At 52.6% G+C, this 27,641-nt stretch overlaps 1 protein-coding gene across 4 annotated transcripts in view; it reads left to right on the forward strand.

The window, feature by feature from the left end:
* The window catches only part of LOC122552344 (phosphofurin acidic cluster sorting protein 2), a 772,803-nt gene extending 746,003 nt beyond the window's left edge, over positions 1-26,800 (forward strand). For 3 of the 4 annotated variants that reach the window (XM_087984739.1, XM_087984743.1, XM_087984737.1), the window contains 3 exons: positions 20,178-20,401; positions 21,872-21,985; positions 24,502-26,800. In XM_087984739.1, coding sequence (XP_087840865.1) covers positions 20,178-20,401; positions 21,872-21,985; positions 24,502-24,617 — 454 coding nt within the window. In that variant the 3' untranslated portion in view covers positions 24,618-26,800. The remainder of the gene's footprint in view (positions 1-20,177; positions 20,402-21,871; positions 21,986-24,501) is intronic. The other variant, XM_087984748.1, reaches the window with a different exon arrangement.
* Positions 26,801-27,641: the final 841 nt, after the last annotated feature.

Here is a 27,641-nt window from a genome sequence, read left to right on the forward strand (position 1 = left end):
TCGGGGGGGGTTTCAGTCAGGTAGGGGGTGTTTCATTCAGAGAGGGGGGTTTCAGTCAGGGAGAGGGGTGTTTCAGTCAGGGAGAGAGGATTTCAGTCAGGGAGGGGGGTTTCAGTCAGAGAGGAGGGACTTCAGTCAGGGAGGTGGGGTTTCAGTCAGTGAGGGGGGGTTTCAGTCAGGGAGTGGTGATTTCAGTCAGGGAGGGGGGGTTTCAATCAAGGACTGGTGTTTTCAGTCAGGAAGGTGGGGGTTTCAGTCAGGGAGAGGGGGATTTCAGTCAGGGAGTGGGGATTTCAGTCAGGGACAGAGGATTTCAGTCAGGGAGAGGGGATTTCAGCCAGGGAGTGGGGTTTTCTGTCAGGGAGCGAGGAATCCAGTCAGGGAATGGGTCTTTCAGTCAGGAAGGTGGGGGTTTCAGTCAGGGAGTTGGGGATTTCAGTCAAGGACAGAGGATTTCAGTCAGGGAGAGGGCATTTCAGTCACCGAGAGAGGATTTCAGTCAGGAAGTGGGGATTTCAGTCAGGCAGAGAGGATTTTAGTCGGGGAGAGGGCATTTCAGTCAGGGAGTGGAGATTTCAGTCAGGGAGGGGGGGTTTCAGTCAGAGAGTGGGTGTTTTAGTCCGGGAGAGGGGGTTTCATTCAGTGGAGATTTCTGTCAGGGAGTGGGGATTTCAGTCAGGCAGCGAGGATTTGTGTCAGGGAGTGGGGATTTCTGTCAGGGAGTGGGAATTTCAACCAGAGAGTGGGGATTTCAATCAGGGAGGGAGGACCTCAGTCAGGGAGTGGGGTTTTCAGTCAGGAAGGTGGGGGTTTCAGTCAGGGAGTTGGGGATTTCAGTCAGGGAGTGGGGATTTCAGCCAGGGAGTGGGGATTTCAGTCAGGGAGTGGGGATTTCTGACAGGGAATGGGGATTTCAGTAGGAGAGTGGGGATTACAGTCAGGGGGAGTGGGGATTTCAATCAAGGAGTGGGGATTTCAGTCAGGGAGAGTAAATCTCAGTCAGGGAGAGGGGATTTCAGTCAGGTAGTGGTGATTTCAGTCAGGGAGTGGTGATTTCAGTCAGGGAGAGAGGGTTTCTGTAAGGGAGGGGAGATTTCAGTCAGAGAAAGAGGGTTTCAATCAGAGAGGGGGATTTCAGCCAGAGTGGGGGATTTCTGTCAGGACGGGGTGCTTCAGTCCGGGAGAGGGGGTTTCAGTCAGAGAGGGGGATTTCCGTCAGGGTGGGGGGGCTTCAGTCAGTGTGAGGGGGTTTCAGTCAGAATGGAGGATTTCAGTCAGAGAGGGGGGCATTTCAGTCAGGGCGGGGTGTTTCATTCAGAGAGGGGGGTTTCAGTCAGGGAGAGGGGGGTTTCAGTCAGGGAGGGGGCTTTTCAGTCAGAGAGGAGGGGTTTCAGTCAGGGAGGAGGGGTTTCAGTCAGAGGGACTTGGTATTTTAGTCAGGGAGTGGGGATTTCAGTCAGGGAGTGGGGATTTCAGTCAGGGAGCGAGGATTTCCGTCAGGGAGTGGGGATTTCTGTCAGGGAGTGGGGATTTCAGTTAGGGAGTGAGAATTTCAGTCAGGGAGGGAGGATTTCAGTCAGGGAGTGGGGATTTCTGTCAGGGAGTGAGCATTTTAGTCAGGGAGGCGGGATTTCAGTCAGGGAGAGAGGGTTTCAGTCAGAGAGGGAGATTTCTGTCAGGGAGGGGGGATCTCAGTCAGGGAGAGGGGATTTCAGTCAGGGAGAGAGGGTTTCAGTCAGGGAGGGGAGATTTCAGTCAGGGAAAGAGGGTTTCAGTCAGAGAGGGGGATTTCAGTCAGGGAAAGAGGGTTTCAGTCAGGGAGTGGGGATTTCAGCCAGGGAGTGGGGACTTCAATCAGGGAGTGGGGATTTCTGTCAGGGAGTGGGGATTTCACTAGGAGAGTGGGGTTTACAGTCAGGGGGAGTGGGGATTTCAGTCAAGGAGTGGGGATTTCAGTCAGGGAGTGGTGATTTCAGTCAGGGAGAGTAGATCTCAGTCAGGGAGAAGGGATTTCAGTCAGGTAGTGGTGATTTCAGTCAGGTAGTGGTGATTTCAGTCAGGGAGTGATGATTTCAGTCAGGGATAGAGGGTTTCAGTCAGGGAGGGGAGATTTCAGTCAGGGAAAGAGGGTTTCAGTCAGAGTGGGGGATTTCTGTCAGGACGGGGCGCTTCAGTCCGGGTGAGGGGGTTTCAGTCAGAGAGGGGGATTTCCGTCAGGGTGGGGGACTTCAGTCAGTGAGAGGGGGTTTCAGTCAGAGTGGAGGATTTCAGTCAGAGAGGGGGGGATTTCAGTCAGGGAGGGGTGTTTCATTCAGAGAGGGGGGTTTCAGTCAGGGAGGGGTGGCTTTCAGTCGGGGGGGGTTTCAGTCAGGTAGGGGGTGTTTCATTCAGAGAGGGGGGGTTTCAGTCAGGTAGGGGGTGTTTCAGTCAGGGAGAGAGGATTTCAGTCAGGGAGGGGGGCTTTCAGTCAGAGAGGAGGGACTTCAGTCAGGGAGGTGGGGTTTCAGTCGAGGGGGGTATTTCAGTCAAGGAGGTGGGGTTTCAGTCAGGGAGGGGGGGTTTCAGTCAGGGAGTGGTGATTTCAGTCAGGGAGGGGTGGTTTCAATCAAGGATTGGTGTTTTCAGTCAGGAAGGTGGGGGTTTCAGTCAGGGAGAGGGGGATTTCAGACAGGGAATGGGGATTTCAGTCAGGGACAGAGGATTTCAGTCAGGGAGAGGGGATTTCAGCCAGGGAGTGGGGATTTCTGTCAGGGAGCGAGGAATCCAGTCAGGGAATGGGTTTTTCAGTCAGGAAGGTGGGGGTTTCAGTCAGGGAGTTGGGGATTTCAGTCAAGGACAGAGGATTTCAGTCAGGGAGAGGGGATTTCAGTCAGCGAGTGGGGATTTCAGTCAGGGAGCGAGGATTTCAGTCAGGGAGAGGGGATTTCAGCCAGGGAGTGGAGATTTCTGTCAGGGAGTGGGGATTTCAGTCAGGCAGCGAGGATTTGTGTCAGGGAGTGGGGATTTCTGTCAGGGAGTGGGGATTTCAGTCAGTGAGTTGGAATTTCAGACAGTGAGTGGGGATTTCAGTCAGGGAGTGGGGATTTCAGTCAGGGAGGGAGGATTTTAGTCAGGGACTGGGAATTTCAGTCAGGGAGTGGGAATTTCAATCAGAGAGTGGGGATTTCAGTCAGGGAGGGAGGATTTCAGTCAGGGAGTGGGGTTTTCAGTCAGGAAGGTGGGGGTTTCAGTCAGGGAGTTGGGGATTTCAGTCAGGGAGCGAGTATTTCAGTCAGGGAGTGGGGATTTCACTAGGAGGTTGGGGATTACAGTCAGGGGGAGTGGGGATTTCAGTCAAGGAGTGGGGATTTCAGTCAGGGAGTGGTGATTTCAGTCAGGGAGAGTAGATCTCAGTCAGGGAGAGGGGATTTCAGTCAGGTTGTGGTGATTTCAGTCAGGGAGTGGTGATTTCAGTCAGGGAGAGAGGGTTTCAGTCAGGGAGGGGAGATTTCAGTCAGGGAAAGAGGGTTTCAGTCAGAGTGGGGGATTTCTGTCAGGACGGGGTGCTTCAGTCCGGGAGAGGGGGTTTCAGTCAGAGAGGGGGATTTCCGTCAGGGTTGGGGGGCTTCAGTCAGTGAGAGGGGGTTTCAGTCAGAGTGGAGGATTTCAGTCAGAGAGGGGGGGATTTCAGTCAGGGAGGGGTGTTTCATTCAGAGAGGGGGGTTTCAGTCAGGGAAGGGTGGCTTTCGGTCGGGGGGGGTTTCAGTCAGGTAGGGGGTGTTTCATTCAGAGAGGGGGGTTTCAGTCAGGGAGAGGGGGTTTCAGTCAGGGAGTGGTGATTTCAGTCAGGGAGGGGGGCTTTCAGTCAGGGACTGGTGTTTTCAGTCAGGAAGGTGGGGGTTTCAGTCACGGAGAGGTGGATTTCAGTCAGGGAGTGGGGAATTCAGTCAGGGACAGAGGATTTGAGTCAGGGAGAGGGGATTTCAGCCAGGGGGTGGGGATTTCGGTCAGGGAGAGGGGATTTCAGTCAGGGAGAGGGGATTTCAGCCAGGGAGTGGGGATTTCTGTCAGGGAGCGACGAATCCAGTCAGGGAATGGGTTTTTCAGTCAGGAAGGTGGGGTTTCAGTCAGGGTGTTGGGGATTTCAGTCAAGGACAGAAGATTTCAGTCAGGGAGAGGGGATTTCAGTCAGGGAGTGGGGATTTCAGTCAGGGAGCGAGGATTTCAGTCAGGGAGAGGGGATTTCAGCCAGGGAGTGGAGATTTCTGTCAGGGAGTGGGGATTTCAGTTAGGCAGCGAGGATTTGTGTCAGGGAGTGGGGATTTCTGTCAGGGAGTGGGGATTTCAGTCAGGGAGCGAGGATTTCAGTCAGTGAGTTGGGACTTCAGACAGTGAGTGGGGATTACAGTCAGGGAGTGGGGATTTCAGTCAGGGAGGGAGGATTTTAGTCACGGAGTGTGGATTTCAGTCAGGGAGTGGGGATTTCAGTCGGGGAGTGGGGATTTTAGTCAGGGTGGGTGGATATCAGTCAGGGAGCGGGCATTTTAGTCAGGGAGGTGGGATTTCAGTCAGGGAGAGAGGGTTTCAGTCAGGGAGTGGGGATTTCAGTCAGGTAGTGGGGATTTCAGTCAGGGAGAGAGGATTTCAGTCAGGGAGTGGGGATTTCAGTCAGGCAGCGAGGATTTGTGTCAGGGAGTGGGGATTTCTGTCAGGGAGTGGGGATTTCAGTCAGGGAGCGAGGATTTCAGTCAGTGAGTTGGGACTTCAGACAGTGAGTGGGGATTTCAGTCAGGGAGTGGGGATTTCAGTCAGGGAGAGAGGATTTCTGTCAGGGAGTGTGGATTTCAGTCAGGGAGTGGGGACTTCAGTCAGGGAGTGGGGATTTCTGTCAGGGTGTGCGGATTTCACTAGGAGAGTGGGGATTACAGTCAGGGGGAGTGGGGATTTCAGTCAAGGAGTGGGGATTTCAGTCAGGGAGTGGTGATTTCAGTCAGGGAGAGTAGATCTCAGTCAGGGAGAGGGGATTTCAGTCAGGTCGTGGTGATTTCAGTCAGGTAGTGGTGATTTCAGTCAGGGAGTGGTGATTTCAGTCAGGGAGAGAGGGTTTCAGTCAGGGAGGGGAGATTTCAGTCAGGGAAAGAGGGTTTCAGTCAGAGTGGGGGATTTCTGTCAGGACGGGGTGCTTCAGTCCGGGTGAGGGGGTTTCAGTCAGAGAGGGCATTTCCGTCAGGGTGGGGGAGCTTCAGTCAGTGAGAGGGGGTTTCAGTCAGAGTGGAGGATTTCAGTCAGAGAGGGGGGGATTTCAGTCAGGGAGGGGTGTTTCATTCAGAGAGGGGGGTTTCAGTCAGGGAGAGGTGGCTTTCAGTCGGGGGGGTTTCAGTCAGGTAGGGGGTGTTTCATTCAGAGAGGGGGGGTTTCAGTCAGGGAGAGGGGTGTTTCAGTCAGGGAGAGAGGATTTCAGTCAGGGAGGGGGGGTTTCAGTCAGAGAGGAGGGACTTCAGTCAGGGAGGTGGGGTTTCAGTCGAGGGGGGTATTTCAGTCAAGGAGGTGGGGTTTCAGTCAGGGAGGGGGGGTTTCAGTCAGGGAGTGGTGATTTCAGTCAGGGAGGGTTGGTTTCAATCAAGGACTGGTGTTTTCAGTCAGGAAGGTGGGGGTTTCAGTCAGGGAGAGGGGGATTTCAGTCAGGGAATGGGGATTTCAGTCAGGGTCAGAGGATTTCAGTCAGGGAGAGGGGATTTCAGCCAGGGAGTGGGGATTTCTGTCAGGGAGCGAGGAATCCAGTCAGGGAATGGGTTTTTCAGTCAGGAAGGTGGGGGTTTCAGTCAGGGAGTTGGGGATTTCAGTCAAGGACAGAGGATTTCAGTCAGGGAGAGGGGATTTCAGTCAGCGAGTGGGGATTTCAGTCAGGGAGCGAGGATTTCAGTCAGGGAGAGGGGATTTCAGCCAGGGAGTGGAGATTTCTGTCAGGGAGTGGGGATTTCAGTCAGGCAGCGAGGATTTGTGTCAGGGAGTGTGGATTTCTGTCAGGGAGTGGGGATTTCAGTCAGGGAGCGAGGATTTCAGTCAGTGAGTTGGAATTTCAGACAGTGAGTGGGGATTTCAGTCAGGGAGTGGGGATTTCAGTCAGGGAGGGAGGATTTTAGTCAGGGACTGGGAATTTCAGTCAGGGAGTGGGAATTTCAATCAGAGAGTGGGGATTTCAGTCAGGGAGGGAGGATTTCAGTCAGGGAGTGGGGTTTTCAGTCAGGAAGGTGGGGGTTTCAGTCAGGGAGTTGGGGATTTCAGTCAGGGAGCGAGTATTTCAGTCAGGGAGTGGGGATTTCAGCCAGGGAGTGGGGACTTCAGTCAGGGAGTGGGGATTTCTGTCAGGGAGTGGGGATTTCACTAGGAGAATGGGGATTACAGTCAGGGGGCGTGGGGATTTCAGTCAAGGAGTGGGGATTTCAGTCAGGGAGTGATGATTTCAGTCAGGGAGAGTAGATCTCAGTCAGGGAGAGGGGATTTCAGTCAGGTTGTGGTGATTTCAGTCAGGGAGTGGTGATTTCAGTCAGGGAGAGAGGGTTTCAGTCAGGGAGGGGAGATTTCAGTCAGGGAAAGAGGGTTTCAGTCAGAGTGGGGGATTTCTGTCAGGACGGGGTGCTTCAGTCCGGGAGAGGGGGTTTCAGTCAGAGAGGGGGATTTCCGTCAGGGTGGGGGAGCTTCAGTCAGTGAGAGGGGGTTTCAGTCAGAGTGGAGGATTTCAGTCAGAGAGGGGGGGATTTCAGTCAGGGAGGGGTGTTTCATTCAGAGAGGGGGGTTTCAGTCAGGGAAGGGTGGCTTTCAGTCGGGGGGGGTTTCAGTCAGGTAGGGGGTGTTTCATTCAGAGAGGGGGGTTTCAGTCAGGGAGGGGTGTTTCATTCAGAGAGGGGGGTTTCAGTCAGGGAGAGGTGGCTTTCAGTCGGGGGGGGTTTCAGTCAGTTAGGGGGTGTTTCATTCAGAGAGGGGGGGTTTCAGTCAGGGAGAGGGGTGTTTCAGTCAGGGAGAGAGGATTTCAGTCAGGGAGGGGGGGTTTCAGTCAGAGAGGAGGGACTTCAGTCAGGGAGGTGGGGTTTCAGTCGAGGGGGGTATTTCAGTCAAGGAGGTGGGGTTTCAGTCAGGGAGGGGGGTTTTCAGTCAGGGAGTGGTGATTTCAGTCAGGGAGGGGTGGTTTCAATCAAGGACTGGTGTTTTCAGTCAGGAAGGTGGGGGTTTCAGTCAGGGAGAGGGGGATTTCAGTCAGGGAATGGGGATTTCAGTCAGGGTCAGAGGATTTCAGTCAGGGAGAGGGGATTTCAGCCAGGGAGTGGGGATTTCTGTCAGGGAGCGAGGAATCCAGTCAGGGAATGGGTTTTTCAGTCAGGAAGGTGGGGGTTTCAGTCAGGGAGTTGGGGATTTCAGTCAAGGACAGAGGATTTCAGTCAGGGAGAGGGGATTTCAGTCAGCGAGTGGGGATTTCAGTCAGGGAGCGAGGATTTCAGTCAGGGAGAGGGGATTTCAGCCAGGGAGTGGAGATTTCAGTCAGGGAGTGGGGATTTCAGTCAGGCAGCGAGGATTTGTGTCAGGGAGTGGGGATTTCTGTCAGGGAGTGGGGATTTCAGTCAGGGAGCGAGGATTTCAGTCAGTGAGTTGGAATTTCAGACAGTGAGTGGGGATTTCAGTCAGGGAGTGGGGATTTCAGTCAGGGAGGGAGGATTTTAGTCAGGGACTGGGAATTTCAGTCAGGGAGTGGGAATTTCAATCAGAGAGTGGGGATTTCAGTCAGGGAGGGAGGATTTCAGTCAGAGAGTGGGGTTTTCAGTCAGGAAGGTGGGGGTTTCAGTCAGGGAGTTGGGGATTTCAGTCAGGGAGCGAGTATTTCAGTCAGGGAGTGGGGATTTCAGCCAGGGAGTGGGGACTTCAGTCAGGGAGTGGGGATTTCTGTCAGGGAGTGGGGATTTCACTAGGAGAGTGGGGATTACAGTCAGGGGGAGTGGGGATTTCAGTCAAGGAGTGGGGATTTCAGTCAGGGAGTGGTGATTTCAGTCAGGGAGAGTAGATCTCAGTCAGGGAGAGGGGATTTCAGTCAGGTTGTGGTGATTTCAGTCAGGGAGTGGTGATTTCAGTCAGGGAGAGAGGGTTTCAGTCAGGGAGGGGAGATTTCAGTCAGGGAAAGAGGGTTTCAGTCAGAGTGGGGGATTTCTGTCAGGACGGGGTGCTTCAGTCCGGGAGAGGGGGTTTCAGTCAGAGAGGGGGATTTCCGTCAGGGTGGGGGGGCTTCAGTCAGTGAGAGGGGGTTTCAGTCAGAGTGGAGGATTTCAGTCAGAGAGGGGGGGATTTCAGTCAGGGAGGGGTGTTTCATTCAGAGAGGGGGGTTTCAGTCAGGGAAGGGTGGCTTTCGGTCGGGGGGGGTTTCAGTCAGGTAGGGGGTGTTTCATTCAGAGAGGGGGGTTTCAGTCAGGGACTGGTGTTTTCAGTCAGGAAGGTGGGGGTTTCAGTCACGGATAGGTGGATTTCAGTCAGGGAGAGGGGGATTTCAGTCAGGGAATGGGGATTTCAGTCAGGGTCAGAGGATTTCAGTCAGGGAGAGGGGATTTCAGCCAGGGAGTGGGGATTTCTGTCAGGGAGCGAGGAATCCAGTCAGGGAATGGGTTTTTCAGTCAGGAAGGTGGGGGTTTCAGTCAGGGAGTTGGGGATTTCAGTCAAGGACAGAGGATTTCAGTCAGGGAGAGGGGATTTCAGTCAGCGAGTGGGGATTTCAGTCAGGGAGCGAGGATTTCAGTCAGAGAGAGGGGATTTCAGCCAGGGAGTGGAGATTTCTGTCAGGGAGTGGGGATTTCAGTCAGGCAGCGAGGATTTGTGTCAGGGAGCGGGGATTTCTGTCAGGGAGTGGGGATTTCAGTCAGGGAGCGAGGATTTCAGTCAGTGAGTTGGAATTTCAGACAGTGAGTGGGGATTTCAGTCAGGGAGTGGGGATTTCAGTCAGGGAGGGAGGATTTTAGTCAGGGACTGGGAATTTCAGTCAGGGAGTGGGAATTTCAATCAGAGAGTGGGGATTTCAGTCAGGGAGGGAGGATTTCAGTCAGGGAGTGGGGTTTTCAGTCAGGAAGGTGGGGGTTTCAGTCAGGGAGTTGGGGATTTCAGTCAGGGAGCGAGTATTTCAGTCAGGGAGTGGGGATTTCAGCCAGGGAGTGGGGACTTCAGTCAGGGAGTGGGGATTTCTGTCAGGGAGTGGGGATTTCACTAGGAGAGTGGGGATTACAGTCAGGGGGAGTGGGGATTTCAGTCAAGGAGTGGGGATTTCAGTCAGGGAGTGGTGATTTCAGTCAGGGAGAGTAGATCTCAGTCAGGGAGAGGGGATTTCAGTCAGGTTGTGGTGATTTCAGTCAGGGAGTGGTGATTTCAGTCAGGGAGAGAGGGTTTCAGTCAGGGAGGGGAGATTTCAGTCAGGGAAAGAGGGTTTCAGTCAGAGTGGGGGATTTCTGTCAGGACGGGGTGCTTCAGTCCGGGAGAGGGGGTTTCAGTCAGAGAGGGGGATTTCCGTCAGGGTGGGGGAGCTTCAGTCAGTGAGAGGGGGTTTCAGTCAGAGTGGAGGATTTCAGTCAGAGAGGGGGGGATTTCAGTCAGGGAGGGGTGTTTCATTCAGAGAGGGGAGTTTCAGTCAGGGAAGGGTGGCTTTCAGTCGGGGGGGTTTCAGTCAGGTAGGGGGTGTTTCATTCAGAGAGGGGGGTTTCAGTCAGGGAGAGGGGGTTTCAGTCAGGGAGTGGTGATTTCAGTCAGGGAGGGGGGGTTTCAGTCAGGGACTGGTTTTTTCAGTCAGGAAGGTGGGGTTTTAGTCAGGGAGAGGTGGATTTCAGTCAGGAAGTGGGGATTTCAGTCAGGGACAGAGGATTTCAGTCAGGGAGAGGGGATTTCAGCCAGGGAGTGGGGATTTCGGTCAGGGAGAGGGGATTTCAGTCAGGGAGAGGGGATTTCAGCCAGGGAGTGGGGATTTCTGTCAGGGAGCGAGGAATCCAGTCAGGGAATGGGTTTTTCGGTCAGGAAGATGGGGGTTTCAGTCAGGGAGTTGGGGATTTCAGTCAAGGACAGAGGATTTCAGTCAGGGAGAGGGGATTTCAGTCAGGGAGGGAGGATTTCAGTCAGGGAGTGGGGTTTTCTGTCAGGGAGGGGGGATCTCAGTCAGGGAGAGGGGATTTCAGTCAGGGAGAGAGGGTTTCAGTCAGGGAGGGGAGATTTCAGTCAGGGAAAGAGGGTTTCAGTCAAGAGGGGGATTTCAGTCAGGGAAAGAGGGTTTCAGTCAGGGAGTGGGGATTTCAGCCAGGGAGTGGGGACTTCAGTCAGGGAGTGGGGATTTCTGTCAGGGAGTGGGGATTTCACTAGGAGAGTGGGGATTACAGTCAGGGGGAGTGGGGATTTCAGTCAAGGAGTGGGGATTTCAGTCAGGGAGTGGTGATTTCAGTCAGTGAGAGTAGATCTCAGTCAGGGAGAGTGGATTTCAGTCAGGTCGTGGTGATTTCAGTCAGGGAGTGGTGATTTCAGTCAGGGAGAGAGGGTTTCGGTCAGAGAGGGGGATTTCAGTCAGAGTGGGGGATTTCTGTCAGGACGGGGTGATATAGTCCGGGAGAGGGGGTTTCAGTCAGAGAGGGGGATTTCCGTCAGGGTGGGGGGGGCTTCAGTCAGTGAGAGGGGGTTTCAGTCAGAGTGGAGGATTTCAGTCAGAGAGGGGGGGATTTAAGTCAGGGAGGGGTGTTTCATTCAGAGAGGGGGGTTTCAGTCAGGGAGGGGTGGCTTTCAGTCGGAGGGGGGTTCAGTCAGGTAGGGGGTGTTTCATTCAGAGAGGGGTGTTTCAGTCAGGGAGAGAGGATTTCAGTCAGGGAGGGGGGTTTCAGTCAGAGAGGAGGGACTTCAGTCAGGGAGGTGGGGTTTCAGTCAGGGAGGGGGGATTTCAGTCAGGGAGTGGTGATTTCAGTCAGGGAGGGGGTGTTTCAATCAAGGACTGGTGTTTTCAGTCAGGAAGGTGGGGGTTTCAGTCAGGGAGAGGGGGATTTCAGTCAGGGAGTGGGGATTTCAGTCAGGGACAGAGGATTTCAGTCAGGGAGAGGGGATTTCAGCCAGGGAGTGGGGATTTCTGTCAGGGAGCGAGGAATCCAGTCAGGGAATGGGTTTTTCAGTCAGGAAGGTAGGGGTTTCAGTCAGGGAGTTGGGGATTTCAGTCAAGGACAGAGGATTTCAGTCAGGGAGAGGGCATTTCAGTCACCGAGAGAGGATTTCAGTCAGGAAGTGGGGATTTCAGTCAGGCAGAGAGGATTTTAGTCGGGGAGAGGGCATTTCAGTCAGGGAGTGGAGATTTCAGTCAGGGAGGGGTGTTTCAGTCAGAGAGTGGGTGTTTTAGTCCGGGAGAGGGGGTTTCATTCAGTGGAGATTTCTGTCAGGGAGTGGGGATTTCAGTCAGGCAGCGAGGATTTGTGTCAGGGAGTGGGGATTTCTGTCAGGGAGTGGGAATTTCAACCAGAGAGTGGGGATTTCAATCAGGGAGGGAGGACTTCAGTCAGGGAGTGGGGTTTTCAGTCAGGAAGGTGGGGGTTTCAGTCAGGGAGTTGGGGATTTCAGTCAGGGAGTGGGGATTTCAGCCAGGGAGTGGGGATTTCAGTCAGGGAGTGGGGATTTCTGACAGGGAATGGGGATTTCAGTAGGAGAGTGGGGATTACAGTCAGGGGGAGTGGGGATTTCAATCAAGGAGTGGGGATTTCAGTCAGTGACAGTAAATCTCAGTCAGGGAGAGGGGATTTCAGTCAGGTAGTGGTGATTTCAGTCAGGGAGTGGTGATTTCAGTCAGGGAGAGAGGGTTTCTGTCAGGTAGTGGTGATTTCAGTCAGGGAGTGGTGATTTCAGTCAGGGAGAGAGGGTTTCTGTAAGGGAGGGGAGATTTCAGTCAGAGAAAGAGGGTTTCAATCAGAGAGGGGGATTTCAGCCAGAGTGGGGGATTTCTGTCAGGACGGGTTGCTTCAGTCCGGGAGAGGGGGTTTCAGTCAGAGAGGGGGATTTCCGTCAGGGTGGGGGGGCTTCAGTCAGTGTGAGGGGGTTTCAGTCAGAGTGGAGGATTTCAGTCAGAGAGGGGGGGATTTCAGTCAGGGAGGGGTGGGTTTCAGTCGGTGGGGGATTTCAGTCAGGTAGGGGTTGTTTCATTCAGAGGGGGGTTTCAGTCAGGGAGAGGGGGTTTCAGTCAGGGAGGGGGCTTTTCAGTCAGAGAGGAGGGGTTTCAGTCAGGAAGGAGGGGTTTCAGTCAGAGAGTGGGTATTTTAGTCAGGGAGTGGGGATTTCAGTCAGGGAGTGGGGATTTCTGTCAGGGAGTGGGGATTTCAGTTAGGGAGTGAGAATTTCAGTCAGGGAGGGAGGATTTCAGTCAGGGAGTGGGGATTTCTGTCAGGGAGTGAGCATTTTAGTCAGGGAGGCGGGATTTTAGTCAGGGAGAGAGGGTTTCAGTCAGCGTGGGGGATTTCTGTCAGGGAGGGGGGATCTCAGTCAGGGAGAGGGGATTTCAGTCAGGGAGAGAGGGTTTCAGTCAGGGAGGGGAGATTTCAGTCAGGGAAAGAGGGTTTCAGTCAGAGAGGGGGATTTCAGTCAGAGAGGGGGGATTTCAGTCAGGGAGGGGTGTTTCATTCAGAGAGGGGGGTTTCAGTCAGGGAGGGGTGGCTTTCAGTCGGGGGGGTTTCAGTCAGGTAGGGGGTGTTTCATTCAGAGAGGGGGGTTTCAGTCAGGGAGAGGGGTGTTTCAGTCAGGGAGAGAGGATTTCAGTCAGGGAGGGGGGTTTCAGTCAGAGAGGAGGGACTTCAGTCAGGGAAGTGGGGTTTCAGTCAGGGAGGGGGGTTTTCAGTCAGGGAGTGGTGATTTCAGTCAGGGAGGGGGGGTTTCAATCAAGGACTGGTGTTTTCAGTCAGGAAGGTGGTGGTTTCAGTCAGGGAGAGGGGGATTTCAGTCAGGGAATGGGGATTACAGTCAGGGACAGAGGATTTCAGTCAGGGAGAGGGCATTTCAGTCACCGAGAGAGGATTTCAGTCAGGAAGTGGGGATTTCAGTCTGGCAGAGAGGATTTTAGTCGGGGAGAGGGCATTTCAGTCAGGGAGTGGAGATTTCAGTCAGGGAGGGGGGGTTTCAGTCAGAGAGTGGGTGTTTTAGTCCGGGAGAGGGGGTTTCATTCAGTGGAGATTTCTGTCAGGGAGTGGGGATTTCAGTCAGGCAGCGAGGGTTTGTGTCAGGGAGTGGGGATTTCTGTCAGGGAGTGGGGATTTCAGTCAGGGAGCGAGGATTTCAGTCAGGGAGTGGGGATTCCAGACAGTGAGTGGGGATTTCAGTCAGGGAGTGGGGATTTCAGTCAGGGAGTGGGGATATAAGTCAGGGAGGGTGGATTTCAGTCAGGTAGTGGGCATTTTAGTCAGGGAAGCGGGATTTCAGTCAGGGAGAGAGGGTTTCAGTCAGGGAGTGGGGATTTCAGTCATCGAGTGGGGATTTCAGTCAGGGAGAGAGGATTTCAGTCAGGGAGTGGGGATTTCTGTCAGGGAGTGGGGATTTCAGTCAGGGAGCGAGGATTTCAGTCATGGAGAGGGGTTTTCAGTCACCGAGTGAGGATTTCAGTCAGGAAGTGGGGATTTCAGTCAGGGAGAGAGGATTTCAGTCAGGGAGTGTGGATTTCAGTCAGGGAGTGGGGATGTCAGTCAGGGAGAGAGGATTGCAGTCAGGGAGGGGGGATTTCAGTCAGGCAGAGAGGATTTCAGTCGGGGAGAGGGCATTTCAGTCAGGGAGTGGAGATGTCAGTCAGGGAGTGGGGATTTCAGTCAGAGAGGAGGGGTTTCAGTCAGGGAGGCGGGGTTTCAGTCAGAGAGTGGGTGTTTTAATCAGGGAGTGGGGATTTCAGTCAGGGAGTGGGGATTTCAGTCAGGGAGTGGGGATTTAAGTCAGGGAGGGTGGATATCAGTCTGGGAGTGGGCATTTTAGTCAGGGAGGCGGGATTTCAGTCACGGAGAGAGGGTTTCAGTCAGGGAGTGGGTATTTCAGTCAGGGAGTGGGGATTTCAGTCAGGGAGAGAGGATTTCAGTTAGGGAGTGAGAATTTCAGTCAGGGAGGGAGGATTTCAGTCAGGGAGTGGGGATTTCTGTCAGGGAGTGAGCATTTTAGTCAGGGAGGCGGGATTTTAGTCAGGGAGAGAGGGTTTCAGTCAGGGTGGGGGATTTCTGTCAGGGAGGGGGGATCTCAGTCAGGGAGAGGGGATTTCAGTCAGGGAGAGAGGGTTTCAGTCAGGGAGGGGAGATTTCAGTCAGGGAAAGAGGGTTTCAGTCAGAGAGGGGGATTTCAGTCAGAGAGGGGGGATTTCAGTCAGGGAGGGGTGTTTCATTCAGAGAGGGGGGTTTCAGTCAGGGAGGGGTGGCTTTCAGTCGGGGGGGTTTCAGTCAGGTAGGGGGTGTTTCATTCAGAGAAGGGGGTTTCAGTCAGGGAGAGGGGTGTTTCAGTCAGGGAGAGAGGATTTCAGTCAGGGAGGGGGGTTTCAGTCAGAGAGGAGGGACTTCAGTCAGGGAAGTGGGGTTTCAGTCAGGGAGGGGGGTTTTCAGTCAGGGAGTGGTGATTTCAGTCAGGGAGGGGGGGTTTCAATCAAGGACTGGTGTTTTCAGTCAGGAAGGTGGTGGTTTCAGTCAGGGAGAGGGGGATTTCAGTCAGGGAATGGGGATTACAGTCAGGGACAGAGGATTTCAGTCAGGGAGAGGGCATTTCAGTCACCGAGAGAGGATTTCAGTCAGGAAGTGGGGATTTCAGTCTGGCAGAGAGGATTTTAGTCGGGGAGAGGGCATTTCAGTCAGGGAGTGGAGATTTCAGTCAGGGAGGGGGGGTTTCAGTCAGAGAGTGGGTGTTTTAGTCCGGGAGAGGGGGTTTCATTCAGTGGAGATTTCTGTCAGGGAGTGGGGATTTCAGTCAGGCAGCGAGGGTTTGTGTCAGGGAGTGGGGATTTCTGTCAGGGAGTGGGGATTTCAGTCAGGGAGCGAGGATTTCAGTCAGGGAGTGGGGATTCCAGACAGTGAGTGGGGATTTCAGTCAGGGAGTGGGGATTTCAGTCAGGGAGTGGGGATATAAGTCAGGGAGGGTGGATTTCAGTCAGGTAGTGGGCATTTTAGTCAGGGAAGCGGGATTTCAGTCAGGGAGAGAGGGTTTCAGTCAGGGAGTGGGGATTTCAGTCATCGAGTGGGGATTTCAGTCAGGGAGAGAGGATTTCAGTCAGGGAGTGGGGATTTCTGTCAGGGAGTGGGGATTTCTGTCAGGGAGTGGGGTTTTCAGTCAGGGAGCGAGGATTTCAGTCAGGGAGTGGGGATTTCTGTCAGGGAGTGGGGATTTCAGTCAGGGAGCGAGGATTTCAGTCATGGAGAGGGGTTTTCAGTCACCGAGTGAGGATTTCAGTCAGGAAGTGGGGATTTCAGTCAGGGAGAGAGGATTTCAGTCAGGGAGTGTGGATTTCAGTCAGGGAGTGGGGATGTCAGTCAGGGAGAGAGGATTGCAGTCAGGGAGGGGGGATTTCAGTCAGGCAGAGAGGATTTCAGTCGGGGAGAGGGCATTTCAGTCAGGGAGTGGAGATGTCAGTCAGGGAGTGGGGATTTCAGTCAGAGAGGAGGGGTTTCAGTCAGGGAGGCGGGGTTTCAGTCAGAGAGTGGGTGTTTTAATCAGGGAGTGGGGATTTCAGTCAGGGAGTGGGGATTTCAGTCAGGGAGTGGGGATTTAAGTCAGGGAGGGTGGATATCAGTCTGGGAGTGGGCATTTTAGTCAGGGAGGCGGGATTTCAGTCACGGAGAGAGGGTTTCAGTCAGGGAGTGGGTATTTCAGTCAGGGAGTGGGGATTTCAGTCAGGGAGAGAGGATTTCAGTTAGGGAGTGAGAATTTCAGTCAGGGAGGGAGGATTTCAGTCAGGGAGTGGGGATTTCTGTCAGGGAGTGAGCATTTTAGTCAGGGAGGCGGGATTTTAGTCAGAGTGGGAGTGGGGATTTCAGTCAGAGAGGAGGGGTTTCAGTCAGGGAGGGGGGGTTTCAGTCAGAGAGTGGGTGTTTTAATCAGGGAGTGGGTATTTCAGTCAGGGAGTGGGGATTTCTGTCAGGGAGTGGGGATTTCAGTTAGGGAGTGAGGGGGGTTTCAGTCAGGGAAGGGTGGCTTTCGGTCGGGGGGGTTTCAGTCAGGTAGGGGGTGTTTCATTCAGAGAGGGCGGTTTCAGTCAGGGAGAGGGGGTTTCAGTCAGGGAGTGGTGATTTCAGTCAGGGAGGGGGGGTTTCAGTCAGGGACTGGTGTTTTCAGTCAGGAAGGTGGGGGTTTCAGTCAGGGAGAGGTGGATTTCAGTCAGGGAGTGGGGAATTCAGTCAGGGACAGAGGATTTCAGTCAGGGAGAGGGGATTTCAGCCAGGGGGTGGGGATTTCGGTCAGGGAGAGGGGATTTCAGTCAGGGAGAGGGGATTTCAGCCAGCGAGTGGTGATTTCAGTCAGGGAGTGGTGATTTCAGTCAGGGAGAGAGGGTTTCAGTCAGGGAGGGGAGATTTCAGTCAGGGAAAGAGGGTTTCAGTCAGAGTGGGGGATTTCTGTCAGGACGGGGTGCTTCAGTCCGGGAGAGGGGGTTTCAGTCAGAGAGGGGGATTTCCGTCAGGGGGGGGGGGGCTTCAGTCAGTGAGAGGGGTTTTCAGTCAGAGTGGAGGATTTCAGTCAGGGAGGGGTGTTTCATTCAGAGAGGGGGGTTTAGGTCAGGGAAGGGTGGCTTTCGGTCGGGGGGGGTTTCAGTCAGGTAGGGGGTGTTTCATTCAGAGAGGGGGGTTTCAGTCAGGGAGAGGGGGTTTCAGTCAGGGAGTGGTGATTTCAGTCAGGGAGGGGTGGCTTTCAGTCGGGGACTGGTGTTTTCAGTCAGGAAGGTGGGGGTTTCAGTCAGGGAGAGGTGGATTTCAGTCAGGGAGTGGGGAATTCAGTCAGGGACAGAGGATTTCAGTCAGGGAGAGGGGATTTCAGCCAGGGGGTGGGGATTTCGGTCAGGGAGAGGGGATTTCAGTCAGGGAGAGGGGATTTCACTAGGAGAGTGGGGATTACAGTCAGGGGGAGTGGGGATTTCTGTCAAGGAGTGGGGATTTCAGTCAGGGAGTGGTGATTTCAGTCAGGGAGAGTAGATCTCAGTCAGGGAGAGGGGATTTCTGTCAGGGAGCGAGGAATCCAGTCAGGGAATGGGTTTTTCAGTCAGGAAGATGGGGGTTTCAGTCAGGGAGTTGGGGATTTCAGTCAAGGACAGAGGATTTCAGTCAGGGAGAGGGGATTTCAGTCAGGGAGGGAGGATTTCAGTCAGGGAGTGGGGTTTTCTGTCAGGGAGTGGGGATTTCACTAGGAGAGTGGGGATTACAGTCAGGGGGAGTGGGGATTTCTGTCAAGGAGTGGGGATTTCAGTCAGGGAGTGGTGATTTCAGTCAGGGAGAGTAGATCTCAATCAGGGAGAGGGGATTTCAGTCAGGTTGTGGTGATTTCAGTCAGGGAGTGGTGATTTCAGTCAGGGAGAGAGGGTTTCAGTCAGGGAGGGGAGATTTCAGTCAGGGAAAGAGGGTTTCGGTCAGAGAGGGGGATATCAGTCAGAGTGGGGGATTTCTGTCAGGTCGGGGTGCTTCAGTCCGGGAGAGGGGGTTTCAGTCAGAGAGGGGGATTTCCGTCAGGGTGGGGGGGCTTCAGTTAGTGAGAGGGGGTTTCAGTCAGAGTGGAGGATTTCAGTCAGAGAGGGGGGGATTTCAGTCAGGGAGGGGTGTTTCATTCAGAGAGGGGGGTTTCAGTCAGGGAGGGGTGGCTTTCAGTCGGGGGGGGTTTCAGTCAGGTAGGGGGTGTTTCATTCAGAGAGGGGGGTTTCAGTCAGGGAGAGGGGTGTTTCAGTCAGGGAGAGAGGATTTCAGTCAGGGAGGGGGGTTTCAGTCAGAGAGGAGGGACTTCAGTCAGGGAGGTGGGGTTTCAGTCAGGGAGGGGGGGTTTCAGTCAGGGAGTGGTGATTTAAGTCAGGGAGGGGGGGTTTCAATCAAGGACTGGTGTTTTCAGTCAGGAAGGTGGGGGTTTCAGTCAGGGAGAGGGGAATTTCAGTCAGGGAGTGGGGATTTCAGTCAGGGACAGAGGATTTCAGTCAGGGAGAGGGGATTTCAGCCAGGGAGTGGGGTTTTCTGTCAGGGAGCGAGGAATCCAGTCAGGGAATGGGTCTTTCAGTCAGGAAGGTGGGGGTTTCAGTCAGGGAGTTGGGGATTTCAGTCAAGGACAGAGGATTTCAGTCAGGGAGAGGGCATTTCAGTCACCGAGAGAGGATTTCAGTCAGGAAGTGGGGATTTCAGTCAGGCAGAGAGGATTTTAGTCGGGGAGAGGGCATTTCAGTCAGGGAGTGGAGATTTCAGTCAGGGAGGGGGGGTTTCAGTCAGAGAGTGGGTGTTTTAGTCCGGGAGAGGGGGTTTCATTCAGTGGAGATTTCTGTCAGGGAGTGGGGATTTCAGTCAGGCAGCGAGGATTTGTGTCAGGGAGTGGGGATTTCTGTCAGGGAGTGGGAATTTCAACCAGAGAGTGGGGATTTCAATCAGGGAGGGAGGACTTCAGTCAGGGAGTGGGGTTTTCAGTCAGGAAGTGGGGGTTTCAGTCAGGGAGTTGGGGATTTCAGTCAGGGAGTGGGGATTTCAGCCAGGGAGTGGGGATTTCAGTCAGGGAGTGGGGATTTCTGACAGGGAATGGGGATTTCAGTAGGAGAGTGGGGATTACAGTCAGGGGGAGTGGGGATTTCAATCAAGGAGTGGGGATTTCAGTCAGGGAGAGTAAATCTCAGTCAGGGAGAGGGGATTTCAGTCAGGTTGTGGTGATTTCAGTCAGGGAGTGGTGATTTCAGTCAGGGAGAGAGGGTTTCTGTAAGGGAGGGGAGATTTCAGTCAGAGAAAGAGGGTTTCAATCAGAGAGGGGGATTTCAGCCAGAGTGGGGGATTTCTGTCAGGACGGGGTGCTTCAGTCCGGGAGAGGGGGTTTCAGTCAGAGAGGGGGATTTCCGTCAGGGTGGGGGACTTCAGTCAGTGAGAGGGGGTTTCAGTCAGAGTGGAGGATTTCAGTCAGAGAGTGGAGGATTTCAGTCAGGGAGGTGGGGGTTTCAGTCAGGGAGTGGGGATTTCAGTCAGGGAGGTGGTGTTTCAGTCAGGGAGCAGCATTACAGGTCCTAGTTTTCAGCCAATTCACTCCTCCTAATCTCAAGAAAAGTTTGGGGTCACTGACCTGTTGGAGGCAATCAGCCCTGACATCTATCCAGCAATAGCACTTGAGGAGTTGTTGGAGAGAACCAGGCACTGCTCCTGGTCAGGCTGTATCAGTACAGTTACTACACTCGCACCTGCAGCTTGGAAGAGGCCTTTGGCAACTCACCACCATCTTCTTAAGGGCAACTAGGGACGGGCTATAAATGCTGAACCGGCCAGTGATACTTTAGGAAGCACATAAACTGATTGTTCAGAGTGCAGTAACAATGTCCCACAACAACCCTCAGGAATGAGAAAGTTGAGTGATGAGGATAAATTGGAGAAATTGAGACTGTTCTCCTTACAGATGAATAGGCTGACAGGAGATTTGATTGAGGTTTTCAAAATCCTTAAAGGTTTGGACAAGTTAGAAAGGAATAAACTCTATTTGTTCATGTAAGGATCATGAATCAGAGGGCACAAGTTTAATGTGTTTTGCAAAAGAAGTCAATGAGAGGTTAAACAGAATTGTTTCACCCAGCGAGAAGTTAGGGTGTGGAATGTACTGCCTGGAAATGTTGCAGAGGGATCAAGAGGGGAATTGGAATGGTTAATCAAATAGAAACAATGTGTAAGAACGGGGAAAATGTAGAGATTGACACTAAAGCAAAATACACAGAGAGGGGGTGAATGGCCTCTTTCTGTACTATAACATCTCTGTGAATGTAGTGGGCAACCTGGTGGATGTCTAGAGATGACAGCAGCACAGGGCCTAGCAGACAGGGTCACTGCACTGTGAGAAAGGGAGCACTGCAGATGCTGGAGATCAGAGTCAAAAAGCACAGCCCGTCGGGCAGCATCTGAGGAGCTGGAGGTCACTTCACTGCTAACCTGAGCTGGGGCTGAGTGAAGTGTGAGTGAAAATCAGCACACTGCCTCTTACAGAATCTCTCTCCTTGGTTCCATTGCCAGCTCCCTAGGGAGCGGAGTTGAAGTGATGGGGCTGCAGGTTGATTACTGGACAACACAGCTGCCCGATAAGAAACGGGACGGTGAGAAACGGGACATTGGCAACAAGAACACCTTGAAGAGCAACTTCCGGTCCCTGCAAGTGACCCGCCTACCGAATGGTGGAGAGATGGTGCCACCAGCTACCATGCTGATGACGGTGGTAACCAAAGAAAAGAATAAGAAAGGTGAGAGCAGAGTGGGATGGATGGCAATCAGTTTCAGTAGGGTGACTTGTTAGAGAGAGAGACAGAGACAGCATTGCATGAGGGGAGTTACGGAACACATTGGGACCACTGTCCGATATTGTCAAGTGGAAAATACTGAGCCTGTCAAGGTGATACAGCAGGACCTAATGTTGGTAGTTGGCATCCCTTCTGTTCCTAACTGGCCAGGTGAATTCACCTAATCTCAGGGTAATAACTCCATCTGTATCCATCCCAGCCTTAACCACAGCATGCACCAGTCTGACATGGTTCCAGTTCCTACAGCACACTCTCCAAACCAGACTCTGATTTGGTGCAGCATATCCAGGAAACTGAGGCTGCGCCCTAAACCCACACCTTACACTGGTTTTACCCCCAAGTTCCACAGGGTCTGGCCCAGTGCCCATTCAGCACTTGCATCTCACCTCCTCCTTCCTATTCTGTTCACTCCACAAGCAGGGAACTAACTGTTCTACCTCGTACGTTCAGCACTGACTTAGTGAGGAACACTCTTCCCTTGGAATCAGGAACTTATGGGTTTAAGTCTCACATCAGGGATTTGGTTGGTGCTCCAGGAGAGAGCCAACGTTTCAGGAGGGAGTTCCAGATTTTAGGGCCCATGTTCCTCTCTAATGATAGAGTGATTGAAAGCAGTAATAGAGGGCAAAGACCAGAACTCTGTGTGGGCACTACCAAGGTTTGGAAACCCAGGATTAAACTTGCCTGCCTGGGTGTTCGTCACAGTTTAAAGGGATCAGAACAAAACTTTCCACAGCCCTGTGCCATCGATCTCTCTATGTCTGGCTATGGTGTCTGCTGTCTCAGGTCAGTGTGTGTGTGAGAGAGAGGTTCTCCTCGGGACCAGTATGTATGCATTAATCAGTCTCACTGAAACCAGTTTGCTGCTGATTGCTGCTCCTGAGAGCAAACTGGGGGGGCGCTGCTGCATCTCTGTATAGCAACAGTGACCATACTCTTCATGGACCTCCGTGGCATGAAAACACTGTGGGATATGTTGAGCTGGTGAATATTATGACAACGTAGATGTTTTATTTCGTAATTAAAATTAAGTACAGTATGCTTCCTTAAATATTTTGCTTTTTTTAACCTTCTGTAGGGTGGGAGGTCTAATAGATCAGATACGTAAATGAATGCTGCTTTTGCTAATTGCCATGATTGTAGGAGGCACATGTCCAGTAAGACACTGATTTCTGTTAACAAGCGTGTTGTCCCAGCTCTCCATCAGGAAATGATTCACAGCGTGGGGAACGCCATGTCCATACCTGCATGTTACAAAACTCTCTGCTCTCACTCTCACCTGGCATTATGCATGTAAGGACATGTACACCTCACCAGGGCAGAGGGAGAGGGCTCTAACAGGGAGACAGGTCTCTTACTGACGAGAATGCGTCTGTGTGTGTGAGGGAATGTTGTTTTTCTCTCTCCTTCCAGTGATGTTTTTAAGTAAGAAACCAAGAGAGAAAGAGCTGGACTCAAAGAGCCAAGTTATAGAAGGAATCAGTAGATTAATCTGCACTGCCAAACATCAGCAGACCATGCTCAAAGGTAAGAACCTAGTCATTAATATCAACTCGCTCCGCTCCAGTTAAATACAGTACAGTACATACGACAGTCAGCACAATGAAACCAGCCTGGTTTAACCGATATAACCTACCTCAGCCACTGTATCCAGTGCTGTACACACCCATCCTGGATGGTGTATCCAATGCTGTACATACTCACCCCGGACACGGTATCCAGTGCTGGACACACCCACCCTGGACACGGTATCCAGTGCTGTACACACCCGCCCTGGACACTGTATCCAGTGTTGTATACACTCACTCCAGGCAATGTATCCAGTGCTGTACACACCCGCCCTTGACACTGTATCCAGTGTTGTATACACTCACTCCAGGCAATGTATCCAGTGCTGTACACACCCACCCTGGACACTGTTTCCAGTGCTGTACACACTCACCCCGGATACTGTGTCCAGTGTTGTACACACTCACCCCAGGTAATGTATCCAGTGCTGTACACACCCACCCCGGATACTGTATCCAGTGTTGTATACACTCACTCCAGGCAATGTATCCAGTGCTGTACACACCCACCCTGGACACTGTATCCAGTGCTGTACACACCCACTCTGGACACTGTATCCAGTGCTGTACACACCCACCATGGACACTGTATCCAGTGCTGTTCACTTCCACCCCAGGTAATGTATCCAGTGCTGGGCACAACCGGGCACTGTATACAGTGCTGGGCACACGCATCCCAGGCACTGTATCCAGTGCTGTACACACCCACCCTGGGCATTGTATCCAGTGCTGTACACACCCACCCTGGGCACTGTATCCAGTGCTGGACAGACCCACCCCGGAAAATGTGACCATCTGAAATAAATTAGATTAGATTAGATTAGATTACTTAGATTAGATTAGATTAGATTAGATTAGATTACTTACAGTGTGGAAACAGGCCCTTCGGCCCAACAAGTCCACACCGACCCGCCAAAGCGCAACCCACCCATACCCCTACATTTACCCCTTACCTAATACTACGGGCAATTTAGCATGGCCAATTCACCTGACCTGCACATCTTTGGACTGTGGGAGGAAACCGGAGCACCCGGAGGAAACCCACGCAGACACGGGGAGAATGTGCAAACTCCACACAGTCAGTCGCCTGAGGCGGGAATTGAACCCGGGTCTCTGGCGCTGCGAGGCAGCAGTGCTAACCACTGTGCCACCGTGCCGCCCACGAATCTAATCTAAATCTAATCTAAAAAAAAAAATTGAGGGTGAATGTTTTGAAGAATTAACTTCCTGGGACCAGCCTCATGGCTGGAATGATGTTGATGATGACAATCAATCAGAAAAACAATTCACTGTGAATGGGAAGACTTTGGCTCCTTTTTGACCATTGGGACCGAGTAGTTCCTGGTCAAGAGGTGCATCAGATGCAGTATTTGGCCTGCTCTGCTGGGGTCAGGAGCTGCAGCCTTCTCTACCTATCCCACAAACACAGATGGACCGAATGGCTTGGCTGTTACTGTGCTGTACTGTTGCTGCCATCTAGTGCTCAAGAGTGTGATAAGAGAACCTACTTCACTTGAAGAGGAAATAGGGAGAGCTTCAGCCCATCAGGAGTTGTAAAAACTCCTTGCCAACAAGCTGTCAGGTCCACCATAAGAGCTAGCAAGTATTGTCAGACTAATCTATACTCAAACAGAAAACCTTCCATTGATCAAAGTCCTCAGGCAGCTTCTGATCCATCTCCCAGCCACACGGAGATAGCAGCAGCCAATCCCCAGAGCTGAGGGCATAGGGGTTAATGGTAATATAAAAGTATTTACTCAATCCGGTAGGCATTCTCGAGAGAAATCCTAACAAAACCATACAACCCGAAAGTAGAAGAGGGTTCACAATTCCTGACCCTGTGGAAATAGGTGTCCTGGCCACAGGGAGTCTCCACCTCTCCATCATCCACCCCCTGCTGCGACTCTCGTAGAACATAGAAAAGTACAGCACAGAACAGGCCCTATGGCCCACGATGTCATGCCGAGATTTAATCCTAATGTAAAATACAGTAACTTAACCTACGCATCCCTCAACTCACTGCTAACCATATGCCTGTCCAGCAGTCGCTTAAATGTCCCCTCAGAGTCAGGTTTGGACCTACAGCAGCTGCTGCTATCAGCCCCTGAGCCCTTCTCGAGGGAGTGTAGCGTGTACGAATCTCCAGCTGCTGCAGGCTGCTGTGACATTGACCTGGTTACACCAAAAGGTAGCTCCATCACCACAACCTCTGTATGCCCATCAGTTCTTGCAACTAGCCCGTCCCTTCCAGAAATATCCACATCTCTTATGCAGTCCTATCCCTCCAGAGACTTGCTTGGTGCCCAGGGTTTAGCTAAGCTGCTGGATCTGGGCCTCAGTCTGGCTTTACTGATAAATGCCTGAAGATATTGGATGAGTTGAAGGCCCCAATGGATGATGATGGTGAGGGAAGGTGAGTGTGACAGAAGGGATGTTAGTCTCTCTCTCTGCATTATGTCATGTCGTGTTTTCTAGTCTCCATCGATGGAGTCGAGTGGAATGATGTCAAGTTCTTCCAGCTGGCAGCACAATGGCCCACACACGTCAAGTACTTCCCTGTAGGAATATTCGGATATTCAAAAACTGTGTGATGGTTGGAATCAGACTCTGGCAAGTACTGCCTGACCTTTCCCTGTGGAAAAACTGTGACTCTGGCTCACACCCAGGTGGGTTTCTGATTTAAAAGCCAGACAGAACAGTTGACATTTTTTTTTAACTTAAGAGCCAAATGACTCAGTGTGGAACACAGACTGTGAGGAGCAGGGTCAGCGAATCCTCACAGAAGCACTTTCCAGAACATTCTTGTCTACCTGAATTCGTAACTTTGAAGTAAAGAAAAAATAAAGGAAGAAAGCTCCCGGAGTAAAGCTCAGTGGGATCCTGTCAGACAATACTCTCATCAACTGGCACAAACAATTCACCCTCTAGACGCACACCATTTATATCTTGTGTTCAAACAAACATTTCTTCATATACGTGAGACAAGGTGGGTAGATTTGTGTGAGATTGTCCCCCAGTGAGAGTCAGTGTGTGTGTGTGGGACTGTCCCCCAGTGAGAGTCAGTGTGTGTGTGGGTCTGTCCCCCAGTCAGAGTCAGTGTGTGTGCGTGTGGGACTGTCCCCCAGTGAGAGTCAGTGTGTGTGTGGGACTGTCCCCCAGGGGGAGAGTCAGTGTGTGTGTGAGTGAGACTGTCCCTCACTGAGAGTCAGTGTGTGTGTGGGACTGTCCCCCAGTGAGAGTCAGTGTGTGTGTGTGTGGGACTGTCCCCCAGTGAGAGTCAGTGTGTGTGTGTATGGGACTGTCCCCCAGGGAGAGTCAGTGTGTGTGTGTGGGACTGTCCCCCAGGGAGAGTCAGTGTGTGTGTGGGACTGTCCCCCAGTGAGAGTCAGTGTGTGTGTGGGACTGTCCCCCAGTGAGAGTCAGTGTGTGTGTGTGTGGGACTGTCCCCCAGTGAGAGTCAGTGTGTGTGTGGGACTGTCCCCCAGTGAGAGTCAGTGTGTGTGTGGGACTGTCCCCCAGGGAGAGTCAGTGTGTGTGTGGGTCTGTCCCCCAGTCAGAGTCAGTGTGTGTGCGTGTGGGACTGTCCCCCAGTGAGAGTCAGTGTGTGTGTGGGACTGTCCCCCAAGGAGAGTCAGTGTGTGTGTGGGACTGTCCCCCAGTGAGAGTCAGTGTGTGTGTGTGGGACTGTCCCCCAGTGAGAGTCAGTGTGTGTGTGGGACTGTCCCCCAGTGAGAGTCAGTGTGTGTGTGTGGGACTGTCCCCCAGTGAGAGTCAGTGTGTGTGTGGGACTGTCCCCCAGGGAGAGTCAGTGTGTGTGTGGGTCTGTCCCCCAGTCAGAGTCAGTGTGTGTGCGTGTGGGACTGTCCCCCAGTGAGAGTCAGTGTGTGTGTGGGACTGTCTCCCAAGGAGAGTCAGTGTGTGTGTGTGTGAGACTGTCCCCCACTGAGAGTCTGTGTGTGTGTGTGGGACTGTTCCCCAGTGAGAGTCAGTGTGTGGGACTGTCTCCCCAGTGAGAGTCAGTGTGTGTGGGACTGTCCCTCAGTGAGAGTCTGTGTGTGTTTGTGTGTGTGTGGCTGTCCCCCAGTGAGAGTCTGTGTGTGTGTGTGTGTGGGACTGTGTCCCAGTGAGAGTCAGTGTGTGTGTGGGACTATCCCTCAGTGAGAGTCAGTGTGTGTGTGTCTGACTGTGCCTCAGTGAGAGTCAATGTGTGTCTATGTTTGTGTGTGTGTGTGTGTGTGTGTGTGTGTGTTTGTGTGTGTGTGTGTGTGAGTTTCCCACCTCACTCGCCCTCTCAGTGATGCTGACTAGCTGTCACACTGCCCAAATCTCTCCGTTCCTCTTCTCATGGAATCAAACTGAGATTTTTGAGCAATCTGTGCCTGTCCTAGCAGGCTGCATGACAACAGCACCTGTTTGAGCCGACATGGTGTTTTTCAAACTGTACTCTCTTGCCTGAGTTGCTAAATTCAGTGACACTCTCCATACAGTAGTGGTGGCTGGTGATTGCCTTGCTTTGCTGGTGCATTACTGTGCGGGATGGATTCCTTCAGTGATATAGTGGTGAATGTGTTCGCAAAGTTGTGCTATCAATGAAACTATGTTTTCCACTAATTGGATGCGACCATCAAGAACAAAGGCATCATGCTTGTCCCACAAATGAATAATGTGGTAGATGAATTTTAATGCAAGGGTGATGCCAGTTATATAGGCCATGCCACTCATAGACTGGCAGATTATCAATTTGCTTACTTTCAATAAACAAGGTCTGACTGTTTTGAACTAGCCCATCCTTCCAAAACCCATAGCATTAGATGTGGTTCAGCAATTGGATGATATTTACCAAATATCCCTGAGAATATGAAGATTATCGTGATCACCAATTTAGGATTTCCAGTTAAAGTGTGGCTCATATGTGTCAAGGAACTACAAGGAATTATCCTCAGGGCTCTGCTCTTGTCTGATTGAAGGGACATGAACGTGCATCTATCAATAAATTGAGTGACAGCAATTCCATAGTTCATAGCACAGTGACTCAGTGGTTAGCACTGCTGCCTCACAGCGCCAGAGACCAAGGTTCAATCCCAGCCTCGGGGACTGTCTGTGTGGAGCTTGCATATTCTCCCCATGTCTGCGTGGGTTTCCTCCGGGTGCTCTGGATTCCTACCCCAGTCCAAAGGTGTGCAGGTTAGATATATTGGTTATGCTAAATTGTCTGTAGTGCTCAGGGATGTGTCGATTAGATGCATTAGTCAGGGGTAATTATAGGATAATAGGGGAATGGGCTGAAAATGTGTTGCTGGGAAAGCGCAGCAGGTCAGGCAGCATCCCGGGAACAGGAGAATTGACGTTTCGGGCATAAGCCCTTCTTCAGGAATGAGGAAAATGTGTCCAGCAGGCTAAGATAAAAGGTAGGGAGGAGGGACTTGGGGGAGGGGCGTCGGAAATGCGATAGGTGGAAAGAGGTCAAGGTGAGGGTGATAGGTCAGACTGGGATGGGGGCGGAGAGGTCAGGAAGAAGATTGCAGGTTAGGAAGGCGGTGCTGAGTTCGATGGATTTGACTGAGGCAAGGTGGGGGGGAGGAGAAATGAGAAAACTGGTGAAATCCGAGTTCATC

This window comes from Chiloscyllium plagiosum, unplaced genomic scaffold (genome assembly GCF_037043375.1).
Source record: "Chiloscyllium plagiosum isolate Xiang-an unplaced genomic scaffold, Cpla_swu_hap1 HiC_scaffold_3, whole genome shotgun sequence".
NCBI lineage: Eukaryota > Metazoa > Chordata > Chondrichthyes > Orectolobiformes > Hemiscylliidae > Chiloscyllium > Chiloscyllium plagiosum.